Raw genomic sequence first — 23217 nt, 5'->3', positions numbered from 1 at the left:
GGTTGAAATTGACTAATCAGAACAAAACAATTTGTCGGCCGGCTACTCTGATTGGTCAATTCCAACCGCAACCGAGCCCGCAACCCGTAGTGTGATTACGGCTTTAGTGTTGAGCTCTTGCGACCTGTTGCCTCTTCTCGTCTCGGTTGCTCGTGGCGTTCATGTCCGATGCACTTGACCGAAAAGTCCAACATGATACAAACTGTCAAATGACCAGCTGTCAAAATTATCGCAAATATAATTCGTGAAACACATATAATTTAATACGATTTATTAATGGCAGCAATTGATAAAGTTAAAATTATTGTGGTAGGTGATTCAGGTAAATAGGAGAAAAATATATAATATATTGTATTATTGTTTTTTCAAAATATCGATATTTGTAAATATAATATTTTATTTAAACGAATAAAACTAACTTTATTCTAATTATTGTAACAAAAATTTCTTGTAATTGATATTGCATAATCACTATTAAATATCAAAATTACTTATATTATTATATTTATTATTATATTTAAGTAATTAGGTTATATTATGCAGTGTATGATCGCATCATACACTGTATTATAAATATTAACTGTCATTTTATATAATTTTTGTAAAAGAATATATAATTTGATTAATGATTTGCATCATTGCAGGTGTCGGTAAAACATCATTGACACATTTAATATGCCAACAGCAACCCATTGGCAATCCTTCCTGGACTGTAGGTTGTTCAGTAGAAGTAAAGCTGCATGAATACAAAGAAGGGACACCCAATCAAAGAAGATACTTTATCGAATTATGGGACATTGGTGGCAGCCAAAATCACAAAAACACAAGATCTGTGTTTTATAATCCCACAAATGGTACATATATATTTTACAGTAATTAAATATGATGTTATATCTAATTTGGATACATAATTGTGACAGAATATGACAGTGATTGCAAATATATGTCATTCATAACTAGGCATAATATTAGTTCACGATTTAACAAATCGTAAATCACAACAGAATCTTCAGAAATGGTTGGAAGAAGTTTTAAGTAAAGATGGAACTTCTTCAAAATCTAAATCATTTGAAGATTTTGATCCTGAGAAATTTGTAGGCTCAACACAGGTAATAAAAATTTCCAAATTATATAATTCTTTATGTATGTATATATATATGTATACACAGGGTTTTCGAAAAGTCCGGAAACGGTCGAATATCTAAAAAATAAAGCATTTTAGAGAAAAATGTTTCAAATAAAAGTTGTTTGGTTTAAAGAGAGCTATAAAATGGTGGCAATGGTTTGACCTTGAATAGTCGCTGGAAGGTCACATGAAGGTCACCTTGAATTTTTCAAATGGAACACCCTATATATTTTTGCACATTCTTGTAGCTCAAAAAAATGTAATTATTAATTGCAAATTACATTTTTTTTTTTCGAAACAATTATGTGTTTTCTTTACACCAATTGATTCCTCTCATTATTTTGTACATAAAAGTATTAAGGTAAGATAATCGAAAAATGAATATTTTACAAGATATTTTACGGTTTATGTAAAATTAAGAAATTATTTTAAGCCTCATAACTCGGAAAGTACTTAATGAAAACTAACTTAATTATAGTGTTTTGGAAAGCTCCTGAGATGAGCTACAAGAATGTGCAAAAATATATAGGGTGTTCCATTTGAAAAATTCAAGGTGACTTTCATGTGACCTTCCAGCGACTATTCAAGGTCAAACCATTGCCACCATTTTATAGCTCTCTTTAAACCAAACAACTTTTATTTGAAACATTTTTCTCTAAAATGCTTTATTTTTTAGATATTTGACCGTTTCCGGACTTTTCGAAAACCCTGTATATATAATGTATTTGTGTGTGTGTGTGTATGTTTATAATAAATATATAGATAACTCTCTTTTATTTTCAGATTCCAATCTTAGTTGTTGGTACAAAGTTCGATCTAATTTCAGAATCCAATTTCATAAAATCCAATGTACACAGACGTTCTGCAACTATTGCAGAAGAATGTGGTGCCGATGAAATATTTTTGGTAAATATTACTTATTTTATAAACTCACTAAATACATGCTTGATTGACTTATTTATTTTAACAGGATTGTCGCCAGATAAGATCTTTAGCAGCAGGCTCCAGTTCATCTGTGAAGCTTAGCAGATTCTTTGATAAAGTTATTGAAAAACGTTATTATTCCTCCAGAGAGGCGATTAGTCCTGATAAGCGAAGGCCGCCACTCTACACTTCCTCGCTATATCCAAAATTTTATCATAATGACTAAATATGCAAAGAATAATGTCTCGAGGGAAATATTTTTGTTCTATGTCACAAAATAATCAATTCTTGTGATATGAAAGATTGTGGGATTGCTTGGATTAAGTATTGCAAGGCTGTTGATCTCGCACGTCTTATCCACATTCCTAATCTTCCTAATGGAAGCATTTTACCAAATGTGCTCAAAGATGACTATGTGAACAGTATAGATAAAAATTATTACTCGAATATTTTTCATTTATATTGTAAAAATATTGTTATACGCATAGTCATTTTATAATGTAAAAAACATAATAAATCTATAATCTATTCAACATGTGAAAAAGTAATTATTATTAAATTATTTTGTATCAACAATATCTAAAAAAATTATTTTTTTGAAACATACATTGAACTCTATACATAATAAAACGAGTGCCACAGGCCACAATGGCAACGGTGTGCGCCGAGAGAGAGGGCCAATACAGCTATCTATCCTTGTTTTTATACAGTCCGAAGGAAAAGTTATTTCAAGCCGATTCGACTGATCTCTCGAGGATAAATTTTTGCTATTGTACTTGTAGAATTAACTATGCGCAGTACGCTCCGAAAAGGATAAAAGCCGACAAAATTTGCTATCTTTCTCGGCGCGCACCGTACCATTATGGCTCTCGTTCCAGTATGTATTCAATGGATGAGAGAAAAGATAGAAGTCAAGAGTCAAGACATTCGCACGTATGTTTGAATTGACAGGTACGATGGTGAAAACGGATCTTTTTTCTTCTGTACCTTATGAATTATAAATCTTGTCACACGATCCTTGTCATAAAATCGAGACACATCTTTCTAATTTCCCGCATGTGTCAGTGTAATTTGGAATATATATCTTGCCATTTTTATACGTATTTTCTACTGTCAAGGTTATCGTACCTGTATTCCATTAATGACACATCCGATATTAATAATTGTTTATATCTTAATTTCTTTAATCGATTTCTGTAACTCGATTTTTACGATTAAACGATCAATTTTAGATCATAAATATGGCAAGTGACTCATAGTTTTTAATAAAGATATGATTTTGATTTCCAGTATTATTCCAGTAGTATTCTCTGCAGTTATGACTTGTTATCTTATAAAGAAGTGTATTAGCGTAAATTATCTCACCTATATGCTGACTCGTGTTCAACCAGTGTTTTGTATCCAAAGATGTAACTATGCTAATAATATAGACATAAATTTGAGTGATGGACCGGTCAGTACTTTGAAGAAAAAAATAACGAGAGGCGAGTTGATGAACGATGCGCATCAAATGAAAGTTGTACAAATTCTGCAGAGAATTTATGAAGATGTATATAATTACAAGCCACAACAATTAAATTTATTAGAAAAATGGTTTGGTAGCAGGAAGAAAGATGTGCCAAAAGGATTATATATTCATGGAGCAGTGGGTGGAGGTAAAACAATGTTGATGGACCTATTTTACAATTGCTGCCAGGTATCTTTCAAGTTGCTGTTTCCATAAGTATTGCACATGAGAAGCTAGATCTAACTAAAACAAGAAAATATCTTAATCAATTTGATAATAATACATATTTTCCATATAAAGTATATATGTAAAAAAACTTGAAAGGAAATAATATAAGTTATACATAAGTAACAAATAGAACAAAATATCATGAGAAAAATTTTTACAAGTTTAAAACTAAAATAAATTATAAAAGATACAAAAATAAATAACAAGAGTTATACAATTCTTATAATGTATAAGATAATAAATAATTATATATAGTTGTATATACAACTACATAATACACACACACATACACATACATATACAGGGTAGACCATTTTAATCAATACACGCGAATATCTCAGCAACACTGCATTAAATCGAAAAATGTTTCAGATATAAGTTGTATGGCTTGAAGGGGGACATAAGATGGTATCATTGGTATGACCTTGGGTGGCGTTGTCAAGGTCAGGGCAAGGTCACTTTGGATTTCTTAAATGGAACTCCCTATTTTTTATTACATATTCTTGTAACTCATCTCGAGAGCTTTCCAAAACACTATAATTAAGTTAGTTTTCATTAAGTACTTTCCGAGTTATGAGGCTTGAAATCATTTCTTAATTTTACATAAACCGTAAAATATCTTGTAAAATATTCTTTTTTCGATTATCTTACCTTAATACTTTTATGTACAAAATAATGAAAGGAATCAATTGGTGTAAAGAAAACACATAGTTATTTAAAAAAAAAATGTAATTGTTAATTGCAAATTACATTTTTTGTTTCGAAATAATTATGTGTTTTCTTTACACCAATTGATTCCTCTTATTATTTGGTATATAAAAGTATTAAGGTAAGATAATCGAAAAAAGAATATTTTACAAGATATTTTACGGTTTATGTAAAATTAAGAAATGATTTCAAGCCTCATAACTCGGAAAGTACTTAATGAAAACTAACTTAATTATAGTGTTTTGGAAAGCTCTCGAGATAAGCTACAAGAATATGTAATAAAAAATAGGGAGTTCCATTTAAAAAATCCAAAGTGACCTTGCCCTGACCTTGACAACACCACCCAAGGTCAAACCAATGGTACCATCTTATGTCCCCCTTCAAGCCATACAACTTATATCTGAAACATTTTTCGATTTAATGCAGTGTTGCTGAGATATTCGCGTGTATTGATTAAAATGGTCTACTCTGTATATAATTAGAAATAAATAAGAAATCATGGCTTTCCATGTGCAATATAGAACAAAAGTAATATTTTGTAGTATTAATATAATCTATTAAAATAAAAACATTTTATTTCAGATTGAGAAAAAAAGAAGAGTTCATTTTCACTCTTTCATGTTGGATATACATAGTAGAGTGCACAAAATAAAAAAGATGGTTGTAAGAGATACTGCTAGTACCAAATTGCAACCTTTTGATCCAATACCTCCAGTTGCAGCCAGTATCGCGGAAGAGACTTGGTTATTATGCTTCGATGAATTTCAAGTTGATATTCACATATAATTTTTGAAAAAAGAAGTATCTGTAAAACAAAAATAAAATAAAATAATCAGTAAAAATAATTGCAGGTAACGGATATCGCGGATGCTATGATATTAAAACGGCTATTCACAGAGCTTTTTGATAATGGCATTATAATAGTGGCAACTAGTAACAGATCGCCTGATGATTTGTACAAGAATGGACTACAACGGGGAAATTTCGTACCATTTATAAAAGTGCTGAAGAATCATTGCTACGTTAGTAATTTGGATTCTGGAATAGATTACAGATTGAGATCGGGATCTGGAAACAAGAAAATATATTTCATGTATGTGAAAATCGATAAATTGTCATTATATAATAATTATCTATAGCGTCGCTGTTTAACGAGCCGTATAAATTAAAAGAAAAGGCAAAGATGCGGCAAACGACGTGGACAAAGTTTTCAAATATTTATGCTCTATGGAGAACGATGTCATACGACCACGAACGATCTCCATTAGAGGACGCAACGTCACTTTCCAGAAAACTTGTGGGCAGGTGTTGGATTCCACGTTTGAAGAATTATGTGACAGAGTAAGATAGATGTACTTATAAAATTAATTATAGGTGAAATGTATTACAGATGAAAATGGTATATAATATCGCTATTATATCTCTGTACAGCCTCTTGGAGCAAGCGATTATTTGGAATTGAGTCAAGCGTTTCATACAATCATAATAAGAGATATACCTCAATTGAATCTGCGGCTTAAATCTCAAGCTAGGCGATTTATTACTCTCATTGATACGTTATATGATAATAGGGTAAAGGATATTTCTATGTATAAATTATAATTCTTGATGTCCGATTTAATCTAACAGTTTGAGATACATTTAACTTATCTAATTAGTATTAAAGAAGAAAAAGGATATGTCAGCCATTTTAATAGTTAATGTAAAATTAATGGAAATTTATAATATCTTATAGGTACGGGTAGTTGTGTCAGCAGCCGTACCTCATACGCAACTATTTTTACCAGAAAGTGAGTCTGAATATACTGATGAGAAAAGAATGCTAATGGATGACTTGAAAATTTCACATGGCTCGGTAAATATTCTGAAAAATAACGAATTTTTCGGATTATTTTCTAATTATATTAATTTTACATTTAGGAAGATCATAAAGCAAATATCTTTACTGGTGAAGAAGAACTCTTTGCATTTGATCGTACTGTATCACGATTAGCTGAGATGCAGACTTCACAGTATTGGGAACAGTGGGAGCATCATAGATAATGATAATTTTAAATAGGTGCAAGTAGATTTGATAGTTCTATATAAATTCATTTATATTTACAGCACATATGTTGACGATAAAATTTTAATCAGATGATTTCACAAGCAAAATTACTTATACTTTGTCAAATATGTGCAGTTAGCTTAGAGTGTAATTTTTACACTTTGTGTGTCAGTATTTTACTTTAATAATTTTTTGAAAGAAAAAAATTTCAAAATCTAATATTAAATTATTTTTATGATTATTTATGAATATATTAAACATAAATTATTTTTAGTGTTAAAATGCAAATGTACATTCTGTAAAGTATATGTACATATGTAAAGTCTCAATTATATGAAATTTTACAATTGACTTATGTGTTATTCACTTATATATGTAGTACCAATAATATATCTTGAAAACTATTAATTTATAAAGTTTAAAAAAAGAATTTTACATTATAACGATATCATATATTTGAACACCGATAATCGGTCAGATAGAATTCAATAAGTATGTACGAATCTAGCGAGCGCACTTGTTCGATATATTTAAAAGTTTTCTTTATATACAAATTTTAGATAATTTTTTCAAATATAATTATATTATTTCTTTGTGTGAATGAAAAAATACATAATAAAATTTTTCTTGAAATTTGATAGATATAACCGATATAACTGGTATTTAAAATAAAAATATTCTTGTGTACTGTTTTGAAGCCAGATTGTGTTATCTCTAACCCATAAATACAACACGTGACAAGTCACTTTGTACATTTTATACTTATACGAATGTATTCATCTTATTCGTTTATAACTGTTATCATCATGTGATTATATAATATACAATTGTTTAATCAATTTGAAGAATAAATTCTGGCAAGTACATTAATGTTCTTCATATTAACTTATAAATTTATATCAACGATTTTATATTTAATTTGATATAAACAGATATACATAGGGCAAATAAAAGTGACAAAATCATACTATTTTAGCAGCTTACAATAGTTTGTACATTCATTTTTTTTTTGAAATTATGGATAATCCTCCGATAATTCCTGAAGTAATGGATTCAATTAAACGTAAGTAATGCAATGTGTAATTTTAACATTATATCACAGATGCTTATCATTTTATATGTAAGATTAGTTACATATAATTGTGTATGTATATGTATATATGATTACATATATTTTCTTATTAATTTATACACATTCTTTTAGCTTGGCTAAAATTCTTAGAGGTATACATTAATGAGCCATCAATAAATAAAAGTATACGACAGATACATTACTTAGCAAGTACATTAACAGGAGACAATAGGATAGCTTGGTTATTAAAAGTGATAAGTTTCATCGATTTAACCACTTTAAGTGCTGGTGATACAAGCAGCAATATGGAGTCTCTGTGTAAAAAGGTATATTAGAATTATGAAATTATTTTTTAATGAATAATTGATTAATAATATTACAGGCTACAAAAATTGTCGAGGAGCTTCCATTTGAATGGAGTAAACCACTTCACCCAGCGGGTATTTGCGTTTATCCTTCTAGAATAAAAGATGTACTGGCTAATTTAAAGAAATTAAAAATGTCCAATACAATTAAAATCGCTAGTGGTAAGAAAACAAACTTTTTTTCTAACTCAATGTGAATGCAATAATATTGTCTAAGTATGATTTCTATATCAGTGGCTGCTGGATTTCCTTCTGGACAATATCCTTTAGAGACTCGGCTGCAGGAAGTGCGCTGTGCCATAGAATATGGAGCGCAAGAAATAGATGTTGTGATTGACCGAACATTAGTCTTAAATCATGAATGGATAGAACTATATAATGAGCTGGTTGCTATTCGTAATGCTTGTAATGAGAAAGATAAAAAAATTTGTTTAAAAGTTATACTATCAACAGGAGAACTATTTGGCTTGAAAAATGTATACAAAGCATCCATGATAGCTATGTTTGCTGGTGCTAATTTTATCAAGACATCCACAGGAAAAGAGGATATCAATGCAACATTGCCTGTGGGTATTGTTATGTGTAGAGCGATAAAAGAATATGAGAGACTGACTTCTAGAAAGGTAATACAATTTAGTTTTTTTGGGAATCATACCTCTATAGTACATCTTTTGTTTACAGGTTGGCTTTAAACCTGCTGGAGGTATAAAAACTGCACAAAATGCTCTCGAATGGATGGTCTTGGTCAAAGAAGAATTAGGATCAGATTGGTTGACAAACTGTTATTTTAGAATTGGTGCATCCAGTTTGCTGGACGATATTATTAACGATATTAACGAAACATATAATAATGTAACATTACAAAATACCGAAGAAGAAAATTTAAAAAATGAAAATAGAGGAAAAATTGAAAAAAAACCCAAGTCACCCAAGTCTAAAAAAGAGAGTTAGATTGGGCTGGAACAAATGGATAAAATGTTTTTATATTATTTTTATACACTATTAAAATGCTTTTTATAATATGTTAATATGTATCAATAAATTTAAATAGTTTTCATCTCAAATTATTTTAAAAACATCCCTACAACAGTAATGGTAGTAAAGCAAAATAATTAATCGTTTAATTAATACTTTTAATCAACAATATGATACAGTTAATTGGTTTTATTAGATCTTTTTCATTTAATTATAATTTCTCTCGCTTAGGTATGTTATAACTGGTCCCATTATTTTTTAATCCATGAATGTACATGAAAACATTAGAGAATTTATTAATTTTTTTGTTTTAACTAACTTAGATAATTAAATTTATTCAATATTGTATATGTTGAAAGCATTTCTATAAAAAAATACAAAAAAATTTACGTAGGAAACAGAAAAATTAGATTAAAAAATTAAATTATTAAAAAATTAGGTATCTCACATTTGAAATTATAACGCGATATATAATGTAATGTCTCCAATAAAACTTCATTAAAATTATTTATTTCAGAACAATGAATGTTAATCATTGTGAACATTGTATTAATTGTAAGACATTGTATTAATATGTAGACAAAGTATTAATATACGATTTTATTCTATACAACTTTATAATAAATTAATTCGGAAAATATACACAAGTTATGAAACGAAAGGCATAATTACATTGATAGACAGAGAGATTGCAAAATTCTATTTTGATCAATTTAAAAATCATAATGAATTATGCGATTCTTGTATTATATCGATCAGGTATTGTAAATTCATTAATTTCACGATAGTAATTTTTTTTAATTAAAGGGTAACATGAGTGATAAAAAATTTATAAAACATTTACCGCGCAATTTCCTTATTCCGTATATTGCCTGATGCTTTTCTCAATCTCCTTTTTCTTTCATGTTCGTTCTTTGCTATTTCTTCGTGGCACTTACACTACCCCTAGATAATATAACTCTGCGCTCTGTAATATCGCAAAATATTGCAAAATAGCCGAACCTAAACTACCCCTAAATAGAAAATATAACTGCGCTCCGTAATATCGCAAAATGTCGCAAGATAGCCGAACTTAAACTATATATATGTATATATAAAATTATAATAGTAAATTATATATTATTCATATATAATTGTATATATATATTTTTTTTTCTCACAATCAGATTATATTAGATAATAAAAGGAACCGAATAGTGCATGTGTAGCGCGCACTTTGTAATGTCTAGTACATATAAATAATAAAAATAAGTTTCTTATTTTAAAACGTAATTATTTATGGCTAACACAAGTACAAAAGGCAATTAAAACAGATTCTCTCAAATGACAAGATAAAACGGAACAATTGATATTGCGACGCCCATGTGTCTAAATATACTCATCAGCAAATAGATTCTGCATAATCAACATACTTATGTTAGAACATTGTTGTGGACACGTAAATATAAACATTTATCTCAAGTGTCTTTTTAAAATCATTTTAATTTTATTCCGTTATTTCTTTGTGTTTTAATAAATAAGTCAATTATGAGTAATTATATTGACTACTCTCTCTATTTACTAATTATATTGAATATTATATCAATGTAACAAAATCGAGATGCAAAAGTTGTATATCACAAAACACTTAAAAATATTTATTATTTGCTTGAAAGTCATTATAGATTTACACATAAAAAATATTATTTTATATTAAGATATATATCTAATTATATACAATGTATAATAATTATAATCTGATTCTGTAGAAAAAGTAAAACGAAGATCATGATGCGATAAATAATTCTTCATGTATTCTAAAATTTCATCGCTTAATGCATAATGTTTTCTAATCATTTATCATTTAAAATCTTGATTATTAAAAAATCCATAATCCAGAAAAATATTTGAATTACACGATATAGAACTTTTTCTCTCCACGATTTTATTATCGGCTTAGAATTAATTTAACTTGTAATTTCGCCTTTACCGGGCGGAGGCGGGCATTCGCTACCGGAAATCGAGAGGCTCAAATCCAATATAGATTGACCAATAAATAGATCTCGAGCCGACACAAGAGTACGTCACAGAATCGGCTGCTCTGTAGTATTTGCAGCTTACAAGCCTACCGCATCTTGTCTTCTGGCAAAGCTTATCGTGACACCGTTTCGGCCGCATTAAGCCGGGCAACGGCCGGGTCGGAAACCCGTTGTGTCCGTTCTTCCATCGTCAGGGCTTTATTTCGCTTTAGTCGTCGTTTGGCTCGTCGATTCCAGTAGCCATTTCGCAGATTCCGACCGTATCGTAGCAGCGGATGCAGTGAGTCCTCCGTATCCTCTCTGCGCCACACGCAGCGATTAATCAACCGCCATCCCCCCGCTTGGAAAATTTATACCCTCACTAAGCTTGGCTCGGCAAGTAATACACGATTCTACCACCTCCCTCATTCTATACTTGTGTACCGCCACTTCCGGGTATATAACGCAGATTCGCAGGCCTGCGAGATACAGTCGAGAATAAATCTGAAAGGAAGAAATCGCGGTCCATTCCTTACCTTCCCTGTAATAAAGGATCTTACCGGCAAATTTTTCCTAATAAATTTGCAAAAAGATACGATATTAAAAAATGAAATTGTTATATATACAAATTAAATTTTATTTGTATGCGAAGCATATGTTTATCATATGTAGCAAAAAAATTATATTTTATATTTGATAAACATAGAACTATCTATGATTTCGATTTTACTTTATTATTATTATTATACTTTTTTTACTTTATTATTATTATTATTTAAAGAGATGCTAATTTATTTTATAAAGAAAAAAAATTAATTTTTAAAAATGCAAATACATTATATACAATTATATACAATTTGAGTTATACCTTTATATTTCAATAATATCGTTGTTATGGTAAAATTAATAACGTTCGTTTGATCGGTATATTCTCATCACACTTTGCATGTTTAATAATTAAAGCTTATTTATCAACTTGAAAATTGTATTTATGATTGATTATATTTATTTTTAGATAGATTTAGACCTTGATATTTCGCGCATAATAAATCGTTGAGTTCTCTTTCTATAAATGACGCATATTTTTATCATTCAAAATGATGTATTTATATTCTTTTCGTAAACAACACGACTGCACTTGTAAACAACCTGGAAATAGCTAGGAATTACAAAAAACCCGTATCTGATATTCATGTTATCGTATTACATTGCCAAAATCTCGTTTCGAATCATTACCTACCATTACCTAACCCAACAAAATTTGAGATATTTAAATATTACGTCGATTAAGAACATCTATAATAAATAAAAAGAATAAGAATTTATTTAATTATAAAAACATAAAGACAAATTTTTGAAGAATAATATATGATAGTCTAATAATCAATCTCAGTCTCATATAATTATGAGATTCAATTTAAAATATTTATTCAAACGTAAGAAGAATTCTCTCTCTCTTTCTCTCTTCTAAATCAATATTATATATATTATATTTAACTAATTAATTTTATTAATAATATAACATCCGAAATCCTGTAAGGAAAAAAATTTTTAAATACGATTAGTATAGATTTAAGTATAGATTTTTCAGACAGATGCGATGCTGCGAAACGTTATGAAGCGAAATTTTACATAATTTCAGATGTAATACATCATGATAATCAGCATAAAATTCACAAAATTTGACAACACACCATGGGGCTTTCGATTAGCAGGTGGCAGCGATTTTCCGCAGCCGCTTACTGTTATAAGAGTGAGTTTCGTAGCAGAATAAGTTTTTCTTAATTGACAATGAGACTATCAAGATTAAGAAATTATGATTACAATATTATCCACCATTTTCTTACATATCAAAAATAGAATAAAGAGTGAATAATGATTCTTGTTTAAATATATTTTGTTTAAAATGTCATTGATTTCATTATATTTCTGATTAAATTTAAAAACTAAAAAATAAAATAAAATCTGAAAAATCTTACGAATATATATCGTTAAGATTTTTCAAAAAAAGTAGAAATGTGGAAATAATCTGTGGAGATAAAAAATGTGAAAATAATCTACAGATCACAGAGGGGAGTCTGGCCGAATGTATGGGTTTAAAAGTTGGCGATATTGTAGTAAGATTAAACGATCAGCCGATTAGCAATTTAACTCACGGACAAGCACACGAGGCAATCGTGTATGCTGGCAACAACTTTGTTCTAGCTGTACAAAGGTAAGTCTATCGTGAGGATCGTAGAAATCAAGGATTTAAAGATCCATTTTTTAAATTGCAAATCTTCTTTCTTTGGGAAATTCGTAAATAAAACACTGTAACTCATTAAAGGAAAGTTACAAAAATTGAGATATATATGTCTAGTTTCTTGAATTATATTATTAAAAATTTTTTAAGAAATATTTCTTTTGAGTGATTAAACCAATAATGTTATAACTTCGTGATTTTTCATAAATAATTCCATATTTGTAATTATTAGACAGAAAAGATATCATTTTACAAAATATTATTTTATTTAATTTCTTAAGTTAATTCTTATATTAGTTAATATATAAGTAGATGCACAGCGTATATAATTAATATCAAGAAAATAGAAAATAAAGATAAATGACTTTCGGCCGTGCCGGTTGTCGCTGCCAAAGTGAATAAACGAAACGTAAATATGTATGTATAACTAAGTCGACCACGTCTCTTCACATAAATTAAGCTGTTGTCCCATTTGAAACCAAGAGAAATCGTTCTTCAAATATTAGTTTTCCTGAATTTATTGACATTTAAATTGCATTACGTCGAAGCTTATAAATAAAAACCACTTTCTATATTAAATTTTATGTATAATTTATTGTAATAAAAATTGCAATTATCTATTTTTGTTGCTACTGCAAACTATTATATCTAATAGTTAAAATAAAAATAAAACATATTAAAATAAAGACAAAAATAGAGAAAGAAAATACAATATTTATAAATATACAAAAAAAATATACAATTTAACTTTTGGCTAACAGTGCTCATATAGTATGCGAATAATATTTAATACGAATAATAACTTTATTGTATGTTGGAAAGCAATTATAAAGTCATTACTCATGTTCATTATAACTAAAGAAACTGATCGCAAGCAAAAAGTGACTGTTAAGGCAAATATTTTTCATCATCTTACACTTTTATCAAAATCAAGTTTAATTTTGGATCGTAATGATCGAAGACTATAATCGAATTTAATGAGTCCTCAAGGATCTCGTGCCTAACGGAATGCGTCAACTGGCCGCCGTGCGTCATTCATCGCCGGTATACTCTTCAATAATAATTTCGGCGACGGCAAGAATATCCCGGGGTGCGTATGAGCTATGTGGCAATATATTGCGACACCTATAAATAGGTGACCCAGAATGGGGGATCTGTTTATCATTGGTCGGCGATTTTATTGCTGGTCCCTGTCGCGACCCGTTTCTTGCCGTTTGTCGCATTTGTGGGATTCGCTGCATAGAGAGTAGAGAGCGAGAGATAAATCTCATCAGACACGCACGCCGAAACTCGTACATTCGGTGCATTCGGTGCATATTCGCGATCGCGAGCCGCTTGACACATCCATCGCGAGCGAGAGAAAGTCTATTTTCTTGGTTGCTGTGTTTGTTGCTTGCACAGGGACGAAGAGGCACGAAAGGCCGTCGAAGCGATATCGGAAGAGAACATCGTCCCATATAAGATCGCTGTGAGTATTTGTGAAATGAAAGGTAAATAACATTTCTAGCTACACTCTTAACTAATGGATGAAGTCTCCGTGTGAACTCTTTCTCAATGTCCATTCGCATTTTTTATTTTTTATTTTTTTTGGAATATTTAGTTTGACTTCGCGGATTTTTTTACGTCCTTTTACGTGCTTTTCGAAATTCAGAAATTTCTAAAAATATTATTTTACTATTTCTCAAATACATTTAAAAAATATTAGGAAGAGGAAAGATGATTATTTATGTCACCAAGTAAGAGTTGAATAAACTGATACACTCGTATTTTCTTTTCTTATATTAAGAGGTAGAAAAATACTTGATTAAAAATTTTCAGATATTTTTATAAAAAAGTTTATATCGCGCCAAAATTATTAAATATCATGATTCTTAGAATATGAAAAATTATAGACTCAAATAATTTTAATTTGAATGCAATATTACAACAAGAATATGTGATTTTTATAAGTCTTCTGTAAATCAAATAATTTCAAAGAGTTAAGAATCTTTTTTACCGAAAATTAATCTCATTCTTTCGTCAGGGAAAATCTTTGATCTTCACTTGACATTTAGAGAGATATGGTATACCAGAGAAAGTGGCAGCGAGATGATGATGTCGAGTTTGCTTATTAGCTTGCAGACTTACCGCCAGTCTTCCCAGAACAGATCTTAAAAGAGGAGACAGTGATCGAGCGGTACGAGGAAGAGAAGACCGTCGTCGAATCGTTATCCGCCGAAGACGAGGCCAGGCAAGAGGAGGAAAAGCTCGCGGAGGAGAAACCAGTGGACACCAACAGCGAGATCGTGCCCAACAAAAATCTCACGGATGACGAGATCGCGCAGCTAATCCTCGAGGAAGAGGAACTCTTATCCGATAAAGGATTATTAGGGTATATTTTTATAGTTGTTGACTTAATCGATGATTACATTCTGCGTAATATTAAAGATTGTCAGTACCCATCCTCTTATCATCGTTCTCATTTATAAAAGCAATAATATTATAAATTAATATTAAGAATAACATCAATTAATTTAAATAAGTTCTTAAATTAAAAAATGTGAATCTTTTTGTGATTATAATAACGATATTTCCATCTTTTCCATGTTTTCAACGCAATCGACAGAGTAAACTTTAAAAAGCTACGACCGCGTGCCCCGATTCTGAAAGATTCGAAGGTCCTGGAGGAGCTGCAGCACATCGCAACAGCCGAGCCGGAGCGGACGCAAGAGCTGAAACGCACCTCCACTTTTTTGCAGAAACCACAGCGACCGATACCAAAGCCAAAGTGTGAACAGAAAATTGAAGAGGACGACGGCGAGGGTTACAAGGTCGTAATCAAGAAACAAGACAGGAAGACGGTGATTGCGCGTCTTGTAGAAAAGGGTTTGCTGCCGCCAGGATCAGAGGCGAGTATCGCTAGGACGCCAGAGCCGCTGGAAACATCTGAGGTAAAGATGCATGAAACGAAGAATCGGCCTGAGGAAGATCGTCCCCCTGTCATGTCTGACTTGAATCCCTCGTGTTCAATTTCCTCCCTCGATACTATCGACGAATCATTGTTACCCTCTCGTTCTCCGCAACTCGATTCGAATGAAACTCGTCCTTTCGAGGATCAACTAGGGTGTCCCGCGACATATAAATGCAAGTCGAAATTATTCGACATCAAGCCAAATCCTTATCGAAGATTCAGTTCCTTCGAGGGATACAATGAAGCCGGAATGAGATCGCCTTTCAAGGGTCACTATCTGGAAAATATTCTCTGCAGTTATGCTCACTCCTGCGTTTCTCGTGATCGACAAATCGATGATCAATTCGAGTTTGCAAAGATGAAATCGGGAAGCTTTTACTTTAAAAAATACTGGCCGGGAAATGTTGGTTTTGATTGTCTCGCAAACGAGACCATGTCTAGAAGGAGGATGAGCAGATGTCCGCGAGCACATTACGCAGAGAGGATTCTTCTACGAAACGTCAGCGCTATTACTCGTCACTTTCATTCGAAGCCGAAGACAACTCGCATCGTCGCTTCTAGGATGAAACGTATCAGAACAAAGGGAAGATATCTGGCAATGTATTTGAGACGCGAAAGTACTCGGCTGGTATCCTTGATAACGACATTGTTCCAGTTTTTATTGCAGAGATCAAGTGTCTTAGAGTCATCAAATATACCAAAGATTCGCAACCGACGTTTAAGTTGCAAAGGTCGCTATGTTAAACATCTTCTCGAAAAAAATGTCACTGCTGTTCTTCAACATGTCGAAAAGATGCATTCAATCGGCGATTATCCGAATGTAATAAAAAAGACAAAAGACGAGCCAAAATCTACGAGAACAAAGGGGCGTTATTTGGAAAAATATCTTCATCGGCAGACCCCTTATATAAAATCCGCATTAGCGAATCTTCTCGGTTCCGCAAAGAGCAGCTTCGACAATCTTTTCAGTGTTACATCTTCATCAAGGATAAAATCTACAATGAGAGGTCGATATTTTGAGCGATTCGTCCGCAGAAATCTGGAAATTCTCGAGCTGTTCACGGAATATGTTTGTATCAAGATTTCCGAATGGCTCGAGGAAAATCCATCGTGCATATCGCAAAATGAATTTTCTGTCATGACTTCAAATTATATTGCTGATGATTCAATTCTAGATGAGCAGAAAATTGATGATGCCTGCGGCATAAAAGTCTCCAGATGGCATGAAGACGGCCCATCATGTTCATTACAAGAGGAATCTATCGTTATCGTTAATCCGGAGCCAAACAAAGAAACCGATAAGATCGAATGCAATGACAATTCGATTTTGCCTGAAGAAGTCGACGAACTCTCCGTCTCATCAAAAATCCCAGAGGAAGAGGACACTTTTTCGAAATTCTTGCAGTCGACTGAGAATTATATTTCTACCGAGGTCTTCCATCGTGGCAGTAGACGATTCTCGCGATCACGTAAATCTGTAGATATCATCCCCGATGATAATACATTCTCCCAATTCCTGCAGTCGGCTGAGAATTATGTTTCTGCTGAAGTTTTCCATCGCCGTAGCCGAAGACTCTCAAGATCGTCCAAAGACAGAGAAACAGGTGTTTTGTCGAGTCTCTGCCATTCAACCGGCGATTACGTTTCCAGCGAGGTGTTCCATCGCGGTAGCCGGAGATTATCAAAATCATCTAGAAGAGAATCTTTGATGACTCCCGATTCGGAAAGTATGTACTTCAATCTGCCTTGCTTTTCATTCAAAGTCACCGATAAGAGCATAGAACGCGGCAATTACAAGGAGAAGATCGATGCTGAAATTGAACGAGATAATCGAAGATTATCATTCGTGCCGACGGTCCTTTATCAAAGTATCACAAATCGTATCGGTATTGATTTCACGAGACTAGTAGCTTACGGTTTTGTGCCTTGCACCTCGATCATCCTTCTGTATATGTATAAATAATCATCTTCATTTAACGATATTTGTGTGTTGTTTCGATGCGGATCGATTGATATAATTAAATAGCAAATGATAATTAAGCCTCTTAAATTCGTTGTAAAATTAAGTATCGAGAATGAAGTAAATTTGTTAATTTAGATTTAGATTATTACAATTACGCGCATGTCTATCCTATGTTTGTGTATTTAGATTTAAACAAATATCATTTGTCCTAGAATAATTCTGTTTTATTAATTGTATACTTTTAATTTTAGAAATTTTTACTAGATTATCACGGATAATAAGTTGATCCGCATAAAAATATTTTGTAAATTATATGTGTTAATTTTATTATAATCATAGTACGTTCTGTTTTTCTTGTCATTAGAATGAGTGTTAAATTGATTTTATCGTATAAAATAAATAACTGGAATGCAAAGATATTTTATGTGAAAATCAATCCAATCTGTGTATGAACAAAAATATAATTAATTTTTTCCCTTTATTTATGTTAAATAATTTTTATCGTATAAAATAAATAACTGAAATGCAAAGATATTTTATGTGAAAATCAATCCAATCCGTGTATGAACAAAAATATAATTATTTTTTTCCCTTTATTTATGTCAAATAATTTTTAAGCAATTAAATTATTGAAACTCGTTTATTTATTTTATATTAAACTTTCTTACATATCGATGTATAATGTATTTTCCGTAATAATAACATGTGAATGATAATAAGAAGGAATAGAAAATTCCATATTCCATTTGACAATATTTGTACCATTACTATTGTTATTTATTTTTTGTTGCTATTATAATTAATTAAAATTATTTAAATTTTTATTACCTAATTGATTATAAAATATTAAATCAATATTATATCAACTGGATATGGTATATTCTACAAGTATCATTTAATTTGGTTATTCAGAAAGGTAAGTATATATTCAATTTTTAGTAAGTATATATTGTAGTAAGTATATATATATCAATTTTTTAAACAGCTTTTTCTAAGATATTTTTAGTAATTAAAGATTATCGTAATTCTTAAATTTTCTCTAACTTAATCTGCAATTTCGTCAACGAAGAAATTTATTGAAGCCATTTATTTTTGAAGATTAATAATTGATAATTAATTGATAGTTTGTAATTATTCATTGTCGAAAAATATACTTATTAATTTTCTAAATTATTGATCTTTCACAGCATTGTAAACTTTTATTCTCTTTACAAGCTAAACACACACATATTATTCTTTACGAGTTAAAAATTATTGTATGATATAACAAGCAAAATAGTTTTTAATAAATTGAAGTTTTGTTTTGCAATGAATAATTATTTACTTCAGACAAAAATCCATAAGATATTCAATAATCTTTTAAGAAATTCAGACTTTGTTTGTTCAATATATTCTTACAATCTTGATTTAGACAATAACGCCAGTCACAACACCAACACTCATATGTAAAGCAGAGCAGGAAGGAAGATCTGAATCAAGTTTATCGAAGGCAGAAGAAGAAGAGAAAAGCGATAAAACTGACGAATTTAAAACGGAAGAAAGATCCGAGAAATTCGAGAAGGAGGAAATTTATCGTTCTGAGTCCCGCGCAGCCGGATCCAACCAGGACGAAGAAGCATTCGAGAAAGAGTCTAGCCTCTCAACAACGGATCAAGCGGCGACGAAAGCTGACAGTGAGAAAATCAAGGAACTGGTGTCCACGGAATTTAGCCTTGAGCAGCAGCTAGAAAACGTGCAGCGGCAATTACTTGCTCTGAAACAGCTACCAAGCGAAATTGAGAATCACCTGAGGATCGTATCCGAGCAACTGCACAAGATCATGGAGCTGAGTGGTATACAACAGTCCTTCGGCAACGGAAGCGGCAGCCATCGTGAGTCACCAGGTGACCGAGATTTTTAATCATGATCGAAATCAAAGCATACTTTAACTACTCTCTTAATATATTCTCAAGTTTCATCGCTACGCAATTTTAATTCTACAATTCGCTCTTATCAATATTAAATTGGAGAAATATGAAAAATATTTTGCTAAAAATGAAGCAATATAAATTGGATCTTTAGATTTTGTTAAATTTTTACATTTAGATTTAACATTTTTTTCAAATAATACGCTAATAATTAATTATAATGATTTGTTATCATTCAGAAAAGAATATCATACAGCAAAAAGATGAAGAAAAGTTAAACGAACAGGAAGAGGATACTGATGAAGAGGATGAAGAATTTACGGAAACTTATGATTATATCGAAGAGATTGCATGCTTGGAGCGAAAGACGTCAACGAGGTCAACACCACAAATGATCGAGCCTAGTGACGATGAAGGAGAAATGGAGGAAGAAGAAGTAGAGATGAAGGAATTGGACGGTACGATTTCCGTGAAAAGCGCAGACGAGGAAGGGAATAGAGTGAAGAAGTTCATCGTTTCTTATGAGACTAAACTTTTGAAATCGCCTAGTCCGGCACCATCGCATGGTAAGTCTCAACATTATTTTGCGTCTATAAATCTATTAATTACGAATTTGTTGTGCAAAAAAATAATGACCCAAAATATTATGAATTTGATGCGATAATGTTGTAGATATAAAATTTTCTCTCCATAATATTAAAATATATTATATTTCTCGATATGTTTTATTTAAATATAAACGAAACAGTGATCTAAAATATATTAATGCTATTATATAGGAAGTTTCGAACCAGATCCTAAACTGTCACCAAAAGACCAAGTTATACAGGAATTACAGGTATCTCGATAGATGGAATGAACACACAGCGTCTTGCGTTTTGCCTGGAATAAAATTTTTATTGTTTCGTTCTCTTCCCTGCCTCCATCCGTTCATGTTCAAAAATTACACACTGTTTAAATGTTAATAGATGAAGCCAATTCTCTATTACAAAATCCTTAATTACGTAACTTAATTACATGAATGTACGATGAATTGAATCAAATGCATTTTTCTTGTAGTTAATATTCAAATCTATTTTGTAAATCCATTGTTTTCTGTCTTATTTATTTAATTCTATTTTATTGATATCAATGTAATGTTTATATTTATCTGTGAAATCCATAAATTTTATGCAACTGATGCATGATAAACGAATTTAAATGTAAAGTTAATAATTCGTCGCGTTTTATTTTTCAGCAAAGAGTGCACAAGAAAGGTAAAAAGCATTCGCAAGATCTTTGGCCCCAAGCTAAGCAGCTTGAACTTACGCAAGGTCGCAGATGGAGATGCCCGAATGATTTCTTCAATGATGAAATGATTGCTGAAGTATTGTCTTGTCAAGCAGAAGTTATTCGTGGTAAAACAATGGGGTAAGAATAAAGATTAATAAAAAAAATATTTTAAAATTAATTTTATATAAACTTAATATGTAAAAATTCGATAAACATCTTTAAGATTTTAATTCTATTTTTTCAAAGATTTTTTAATCGAATTAATTGAGTATTACAGAGTAAATTTTAAGAAGTACGAGAAAACAAATTTACCAAACTATGACTACCTGATGAATTCAAGCGTCTATAAGATGATTCATAAAATGGAACGAGAACCGAAAAAGGGTATCCCTGCGAGACCTGCTAAAGTCAATGCAGCTGAAGATATAATAGAAAGAGTTGTAAGCTTCCCTTCGTAATCTTTTACAATGGTCGATATAAATCGTTTAAAGAAAATAAAGGTGATGATAATTGTAAATCGACAATTAAAGAATTTACTCTTAAAAATTTTAATCGTTTGTTGAAGCTTTTTAACAAAGTTGTTTAATGAGGCATATTGTCAGTTAATTATCATTATTCTCGCTCATACTATAATATATTATATCATTCCCATAAATAATAAATGTCATTTAATTTGTAACGTGAAACTCTGACTTTATGCTTAAAATTAAATAAATGTTATCTATCTAAATACATATTTTTTTAATAAAATGAAAACTAATTTCATCAGATTAAAAATTAAGTGGGAAATCTATAATTTAGTCAAATTATTATTATTGTCATGGTTGAACCGTGTAGAATAAATAGCAAATCTGATTTCTCTTAACGATATTTCTTTCAGAAATCACCGGCATTGAGCGTTGTAGACGACAGAAGCACTCGAAGCGTTAGTCACTAATGCAACCATAAAATGACCATAAATGACTAATATTATAGTTTGTATGGGAAAAATTTATGTATTTTAAAGTATTATATAAAATTAATTTTAAAAAATATATTATATAAAGTGAAATATTGAAATATCTGAGTAATTTAAGAAAATGGCTCAAAATTATTAGAAACATAATTATCTGGCATGTTGATTTAAAAAATGTTATCGATTATCGACATAATATGATTGTATAATTATAAGCAATAATAATTCTAAATATATGTACATATATGTACGTCATATTTAAATCATCTTACAAAATTTTTCTTGACAATATATTATACGTATTAATACGTATAATACATATAATTAATACGTATTAATAAAGAAAATCCGCGATTCCGTGATTTTCCTTTCATATTACATATGGAATAATTAATGCATTAAATATAAGTCACATACAAATTTTAAATCTAGCATAGCAAATATTTAATTGTTTCGCGCATTTTTAAATACAACTACTTGGTTAAATGTATTTAAAAATATGCAGTTTTCTATAATTATATAAACTGTGAAATAGAAAATATTTTATGTTAGAACAGAATAATTAAATATATAAATATTGTCTTCCTCAAAATGTAGTTTATTATTATATTTGTTAGCATATATGTTTATTGATATAAATCTATATCAAATTAAATAAAATACGCAATCAAGTAATATCAAGTAATAATCATAGACAAGTATGTATATTGCAGATGCATAATTAATAACTGATGATTAGAATAATCATAATTAGTTTTTTAGTTCTAGAGAAATATGATTTGAAAAGTAAGTATGTGAAAATAGTATACATTCGTTTGACTATATACTGGCGTTTGTATTATTTCTAATCGATCATAAGAATATTATTAAAAATTTACCTGGCATAATATCTTTTATTACGATATCAGGCGTTAATAAGATTGGTATGGCCTTTTTCATTTTTTTGAAGCAATAAGTAATAGCAATAGTGTCTTCGAGG

General features: G+C 30.5%; 4 protein-coding genes and 1 long non-coding RNA gene across 6 annotated transcripts in view; 4 read left to right on the top strand and 1 right to left on the bottom strand.

Moving 5' to 3' along the window:
• The first annotated feature begins 131 nt into the window (after window positions 1-131).
• LOC145975602 (rab-like protein 3) lies at window positions 132-2606 on the top strand. 2 transcript variants are annotated; one of them, XM_083106201.1, is made up of 5 exons: window positions 132-309; window positions 686-854; window positions 961-1109; window positions 1910-2032; window positions 2097-2606. In XM_083106201.1, the coding sequence occupies exons 1-5, from the start codon at window positions 277-279 to the stop codon at window positions 2274-2276; spliced, it is 654 nt and encodes a 217-aa protein (XP_082962327.1). In that variant the 5' UTR covers window positions 132-276; the 3' UTR covers window positions 2277-2606. The 2 variants fall into 2 exon arrangements, with proteins under 2 accessions (XP_082962327.1, XP_082962326.1); XM_083106200.1 differs by having other exon boundaries at window positions 134-322; window positions 645-854.
• An 85-nt stretch (window positions 2607-2691) lies between these two features.
• Window positions 2692-6891, top strand: LOC145975599 (putative ATPase N2B). The gene is made up of 8 exons (XM_083106196.1): window positions 2692-3001; window positions 3341-3746; window positions 5076-5261; window positions 5345-5586; window positions 5666-5834; window positions 5925-6065; window positions 6229-6348; window positions 6414-6891. Exons 2-8 carry the CDS (start codon window positions 3369-3371, stop codon window positions 6534-6536), a joined length of 1359 nt encoding a protein of 452 aa, XP_082962322.1. The 5' UTR covers window positions 2692-3001; window positions 3341-3368; the 3' UTR covers window positions 6537-6891.
• Window positions 5051-23217, bottom strand: part of LOC145975604 (uncharacterized) — a 36264-nt gene continuing 18097 nt past the window's right edge. The window contains exons 2-3 of the long non-coding RNA XR_014440018.1: window positions 5484-5561; window positions 5051-5298 (exon numbers count right to left, since the gene is read on the bottom strand). This is a non-coding gene — a long non-coding RNA (uncharacterized LOC145975604). The remainder of the gene's footprint in view (window positions 5299-5483; window positions 5562-23217) is intronic.
• Dera (deoxyribose-phosphate aldolase) lies at window positions 7502-9034 on the top strand. The gene is made up of 5 exons (XM_083106197.1): window positions 7502-7603; window positions 7745-7938; window positions 7995-8139; window positions 8212-8600; window positions 8659-9034. Exons 1-5 carry the CDS (start codon window positions 7558-7560, stop codon window positions 8926-8928), a joined length of 1044 nt encoding a protein of 347 aa, XP_082962323.1. The 5' UTR covers window positions 7502-7557; the 3' UTR covers window positions 8929-9034.
• Window positions 11123-22416, top strand: LOC145975845 (uncharacterized). The gene is made up of 12 exons (XM_083106585.1): window positions 11123-11345; window positions 12592-12702; window positions 13013-13164; window positions 14593-14663; window positions 15349-15562; window positions 15797-18101; window positions 19516-19987; window positions 20251-20577; window positions 20791-20849; window positions 21249-21421; window positions 21561-21723; window positions 22164-22416. Exons 2-12 carry the CDS (start codon window positions 12604-12606, stop codon window positions 22218-22220), a joined length of 4092 nt encoding a protein of 1363 aa, XP_082962711.1. The 5' UTR covers window positions 11123-11345; window positions 12592-12603; the 3' UTR covers window positions 22221-22416.

Source organism: Camponotus vicinus, unplaced genomic scaffold (assembly GCF_025532165.1).
Source record: "Camponotus vicinus isolate PSW18456_S1 unplaced genomic scaffold, iyCamVici1.0 SCAF_8, whole genome shotgun sequence".
NCBI classification, from domain to species: domain Eukaryota; kingdom Metazoa; phylum Arthropoda; class Insecta; order Hymenoptera; family Formicidae; genus Camponotus; species Camponotus vicinus.
This window is presented reverse-complemented; position numbering and strand designations above follow the sequence as displayed.

Excerpts from the sequence above, each read along its gene's own strand:
- LOC145975845 (XM_083106585.1), top strand. The coding sequence starts at position 12,604 with ATGATAATCAGCATAAAATTCACAAAATTTGACAACACACCATGGGGC. Across the intron at positions 12,703-13,012 it reads AGCCGCTTACTGTTATAAGA|ATCACAGAGGGGAGTCTGGC; the intron begins GTGAGTTTCGTA and ends AATAATCTACAG. Across the intron at positions 19,988-20,250 it reads CAGCCATCGTGAGTCACCAG|AAAAGAATATCATACAGCAA; the intron begins GTGACCGAGATT and ends GTTATCATTCAG.
- LOC145975602 (XM_083106200.1), top strand. The coding sequence starts at position 277 with ATGGCAGCAATTGATAAAGTTAAAATTATTGTGGTAGGTGATTCAG. Across the intron at positions 323-644 it reads TATTGTGGTAGGTGATTCAG|GTGTCGGTAAAACATCATTG; the intron begins GTAAATAGGAGA and ends GCATCATTGCAG. Across the intron at positions 1,110-1,909 it reads AATTTGTAGGCTCAACACAG|ATTCCAATCTTAGTTGTTGG; the intron begins GTAATAAAAATT and ends TTTTATTTTCAG.
- LOC145975599 (XM_083106196.1), top strand. The coding sequence starts at position 3,369 with ATGACTTGTTATCTTATAAAGAAGTGTATTAGCGTAAATTATCTCACC. Across the intron at positions 6,066-6,228 it reads ATACGTTATATGATAATAGG|GTACGGGTAGTTGTGTCAGC; the intron begins GTAAAGGATATT and ends AATATCTTATAG. Across the intron at positions 6,349-6,413 it reads TGAAAATTTCACATGGCTCG|GAAGATCATAAAGCAAATAT; the intron begins GTAAATATTCTG and ends TTTTACATTTAG.
- Dera (XM_083106197.1), top strand. The coding sequence starts at position 7,558 with ATGGATAATCCTCCGATAATTCCTGAAGTAATGGATTCAATTAAAC. Across the intron at positions 8,140-8,211 it reads TACAATTAAAATCGCTAGTG|TGGCTGCTGGATTTCCTTCT; the intron begins GTAAGAAAACAA and ends TTTCTATATCAG. Across the intron at positions 8,601-8,658 it reads AGAGACTGACTTCTAGAAAG|GTTGGCTTTAAACCTGCTGG; the intron begins GTAATACAATTT and ends TTTTGTTTACAG.